This window comes from Kryptolebias marmoratus, linkage group LG8, assembly GCF_001649575.2.
Source record: "Kryptolebias marmoratus isolate JLee-2015 linkage group LG8, ASM164957v2, whole genome shotgun sequence".
In the NCBI taxonomy this organism is placed as follows: Eukaryota; Metazoa; Chordata; class Actinopteri; order Cyprinodontiformes; family Rivulidae; genus Kryptolebias; species Kryptolebias marmoratus.
In genome coordinates, this window is record NC_051437.1 from 29,481,539 (window position 1) to 29,486,277 (window position 4,739).

General features: G+C 48.5%; 1 protein-coding gene across 1 annotated transcript; it reads left to right on the top strand.

The window, feature by feature from the left end:
- Positions 1-1,196: 1,196 nt before the first annotated feature.
- On the top strand, positions 1,197-3,417 carry LOC108250840 (peptidase inhibitor 16; the record flags this gene model as incomplete). Its single annotated transcript, XM_017440903.2, is given in 5 exon segments — positions 1,197-1,347; positions 1,878-1,945; positions 2,050-2,162; positions 2,463-2,554; positions 2,626-3,417. Coding segments are annotated over 5 exon segments (843 nt in total), but the record flags the coding sequence as incomplete, so codon positions are not given.
- Positions 3,418-4,739: the final 1,322 nt, after the last annotated feature.

The window sequence follows — 4,739 nt, forward strand, 5'->3', positions numbered from 1 at the left end:
CACACACACACACGGCCACACACAGGAATGCTGACCTCTCGGTCCTGTTCTTCGGGTTTCTTGGTGACTCAGACCACGAGACTCGATCTGCTGTCTCATCAGGCTCAGCAGTGTGAGGAAAGCTGTGGCCCGTGGGCCAAATCTGGACCCTTTACTGCTCCCTCAGTTCTTTCACCTGGGCCATGTAGAACCATGTAGAACCATGTAGAACCATGTAGAACCATGTAGAACCATGTAGAACCGTGTAGAGTGGTCCATGTAGTTCTGGTCCTGATGTTGACCCAGTTCTGGTCCTCTACCCATCATTTTGCTACTTTTAGCTTTTAGCTACAGTTTAGCTGCTGTTAGCTTCCGGCTGGTGTTCTGCCTGTTTCAGCTCACGCTTCATTTTCACAGAAACAGTTTCTCCTGAAAACAACCTGACCCAGAACCAGCAGAAATGCTGTGGTTCTGCGTGTTCTGCGCGGTGGTTCTGTGGGAGAACGTGAGGAGATTCTGACGCTGCTGACTCTGGAACCCGTTCCCGACAGAAAGGAAGTTTAGGCAGTTCATCTGCGGTCAGGGTCAAAGGTCAGGCATCAGCGGGTGACGAGGTAATAAAAGGAAACGAGACGGGAGGAGTAACGGACTTCAGCTGCAACATTTTCCACAAACGTCCAGAAGAACCCGATGTTTCTACGTTTTATTGATGCGAGTAACGAGTTCCAGACGGGAGAGTTTTCTCTGACTCAACCTTTAACGAGTTTTAGAACATCAGGAAGGAAAAACAGCTGTTTGAGCAGAAAATTTACAAACCAGAACACCTGCAATAAATTCCACCGACCATCAGAAATGTTGGGAAACCCTGAGAGGAACTCAAACCTGAAGCCTTTACCTTTCAGAAAACTATGTGGTTCATGGATGTAAAGAAGAATTCTCCTCGAGGTCATTTCATGTTGTGTTGCCACTTCCTGACAGGCGAGCTAAAAGCTAAAAGCAGCCTAAGGTTAGCTTGAAGCTACAAGTAGCAGAAGCCTAAGAAGTCCAGAGCAGCTGAAGCCGGTTTCTGAAGGAGCTGAGGCGTTCTCCGTCTTTCTGTGGGAGTATTTGTTAGAAGAAGGTTATGAAATGTGGGTCAGCTGGGTGAATAAGAGCCTCTGGTTGACCTTTGACCTGTTTGGACAGCTCAGATTGAATAATGGGAAGTCTCTCTGCAGAAATGGGACCCGAGCCTGAAGCTGATGGCAGAAACTTACGCTGCTAAATGCATCTGGAACCACAACCCGGAGCTGGAGGACACGGGGGAGAATCTGTTCGCCGGCACCGGGCCCCTGGACCTCAGGCAGGCTGTGGAGAAATGGTTCCTGGGTGAGTCATCGACCACACCCTGAACAACAACTTTCCTTTGTGCACAGAAACTCGTTCTTTAGTTTGGAACCAGGAGCCAAAATAAGGTTTATCTGAAACATGTTGTCTGTAAATACTGTTCCTAACCTCACACCTTATGGAGAAATGTATCATTAAAAATATACTTTCAGTACAATTTATTTATTGTAAATAACTACAAAGTACATTCAGAGTACCTGAACTATTTCCTAAATAAAATATTTTCCTAAGTCTAACACATTAGTGGCATTATTAATATATTTTAAATATAGTTAGAAACTAAACTTCAGTGTTTTACTGAAAGTAAAGTAAATAATTAAGACTTCAGCTGTAGAAATGAACAAAATATGTTTAAAATTATGCTTTTCTACAATTTATGAGCAACTAAAGTCCTGAGTCCAAAGAAAGGGATAAAAATGGCGCCATGGCGTGATTACGGTCAGGTTAACTGTTCCTCCTGGGTGCAGCTGATGGGTTTGTTTGTTTGTTTGTTTGTTTGTTTGTTCCTGCAGAACGTCTGGACTACAGCTTCCAGAACAACACGTGTGATGAAGATAAGATGTGTGGACATTACACTCAGGTCAGACACGGCAGGAACATGCTTCACACATGGAGACGGAATGAGTGGACTAACCTGAGGCGTGTGTGTGTGTGTGTGTGTGTGTGTGTGTGTGTGTGTTACAGATGGTCTGGGCAGACACACACAGGGTCGGCTGTGCGCTCCACTTCTGTAACAGCATGGAGGGGCTGAACTGGGACCAGAGGACCATCTTCCTCGTCTGTAACTACTTCCCAGCGTCAGTAAAAACGAATTATTCTTCTTTCATAAAAACTGAATTCAGTTCTTTGGGCTGAAGTTTGAAGCTGAGGGAGGCTGTTCGCTTCCTGCTGTCATCTGGAGACGTTTCCAGCTGCAGGTCGGGCGAAGCTCTCCTCATCTACTGCCCACGCCAAGATGGCCGCCTCTAAGCAGATACACATGAAGTTATGTCTGTAACTTCCTCTGAAACGCGGCGGGCGACATGCATTACTCCTGCAGGCTCTGCTGCAGTGTTGGCGGGTTTACTGATCCTCTCACCATGTGTGCCTGTCCTCAGAGGGAACTACGAAGGTGTTCAGCCGTACGTGGAAGGAGACTGGTGCTCCAGATGTCCTGAAAACCTGCAGAAATGTGAAAACAACCTCTGTGGTACGACCCGCTCCGCTCTCCTCCTTCACAGGAACAGAACCCGTCTGATTCACATCCTGTTTGCTTTTCAGTTCCTGAGGACATGGATGTGGACGATAATGAGACGGTGACATCTCCTCCTCCCACCCAGCCTCCAGAAGGAACTAACACCTCCCCCACCTCCTCCACCTCCCCCAGCACCACCCGGGTCCAAACAGAACCCGCTGACCACGACAGCACCACAGCAGGTTGGGACACATCTCAGGAAGTCTCATCATCACCGCCAGGACTACAGGAGGAGGAGGAGGAGGAGGAGGAGGAGGAGGAGGAAGAGGAGGAGGAGGAGAAGAAGAAGCAGGAGAGGGAGGCGAGGCAGGAGAGGGAGGAGAGCTCGAAGAGTATTAAGGAGTCACTGGACAACTTAGAGCTCATAGCTTCTGGTTCTGGTTCTGGTTCTGCCCCGTCGGTCCTGTTTGTAAGTCTGACTGGACTCCTGGCTCTCAGGCTGTGATGAAGCAGGAGAACCGAGCTCACCTCAAACCGGGTCAGTTAACGGTTCCAGAAACGGCCGGTTAAACAACTAAACTCTAACTGGAACCAAACTAACGAGGCAGCAGCATCCCTGGTTCTATTATTCTCCTCTTTTAAACATTAAACTTTATTTATAAACTAGAATCTTCCTGCAGAGATGGCCGCCCACAGAGCAGGAGCTTAGAGAGCATTGTCTCTTTTTGTGAGTTTAAACCAAAGCAGGAGAAAAGATGATGATCCTGCTTCTTCAGGCTCTGTTCTCCGTCTGCAGGAACGCTCATGATTATCTTGAATAACTTTCACTGATGTAAATGTCTGTAGATATGATAAATAAACACATACAGTCCGTCCTCTTTATGCATCATTATTATTCATGTATGTTTGGACATTTCAGACGTGCATTAAGTTCCTCTGCAGTAATTATTATCTGTCAGCTGTTGTTATCAGCACCTTTCAGACCTAACATTATATTTCTATCAAAGGAGGCCTAAAGAGCACGCAAACAGCTAAAACTGAAAAAAAAAACTGATCATTAATTGTTTTTAAGTTTTGTTTGACATCTGGAGATCTTCTCAGGACCCCAGCTTGGTGTTTTGTGGCCCACAGAGGGGTCCCGACGCCAGCTTTGAGACCCTGGGGTCTTGGATCATCTTGTTGGAGCTAAGAGAAAATTTTCCATCAAACTGTTTATATTTGTGATTTTTACAGATTTGTTGAAGGAAGGTGAACAGAAACCGAGTCTGCAGAACTTTAACAGGTTTCTGTTCTCTGGTGAATCTCAGTAAATGTGTGATAAGTGTTAATAAACGGATCACTAGATGGCGCTCTGACATCAGAGCTGCTGTAGATGCTGTCTCAGGGTTGTCCTTTCTGAGGGACCAGCATCATCTGCAGCACGTGATTCTGCTGAAAATCATGAAATCCCTGCTCGGCTGCTCAGCATCATGGAGGGCAGCAGAAACAAGCTGATGACAGAGGAATGAAGGAGAGAAAAACCCTGAATGGATTCAGATGACTCTGCTGCCAGCCAATCACAGCCCCCGCCTCCCCTCCTCCTGCATCCGGGCGCTGTGATTGGCCGGCTGGGGCAGAGATGCAGAGACGCAGCAAAATAAAGAAGAAGAAGAAGAAACAGCTGGATGAAGACGTGTGTCCTGCTTCCTGAGGATGGAGCGATTGATGGAAGATGATGGACCGCTGCAGCTGCTGTTTGCCCCGCGGCGTCAAGGGAGCTGAAGTCCTGCAGGAGGCGCAGGAGGAGGACTGAGGGTCAGCAGAGTTCGGGGATGTGAGCTGTGGGCGGACGGGCGTTCAGAAAACTCTCGCTGTCGTTTCTTCCTCTTCGCTGCAGCTTCTTCCTCTCACCTCCGCTTCACCTCCTCCGTCTCTCCCTTTCACCTCCTCAGTCTCCCCCATTACCTCCTCCGTCTCCCCCCATCACCTCCTCCATCTCTCCCCATCACCTCCTCCGTCTCCCCCATCACCTCCTCCATCTCTCCCCATCACCTCCTCCGTCTCCCCCTTCACCTCCTCCGTCTCCCCCCATCACCTCCTCCATCTCTCCCCATCACCTCCTCCGTCTCCCCCATCACCTCCTCCATCTCTCCCCCTTCACCTCCTCCGTCTCCCCCATCACCTCCTCCATCTCTACCTTTCACCTCCTCCGTCTCCCCCC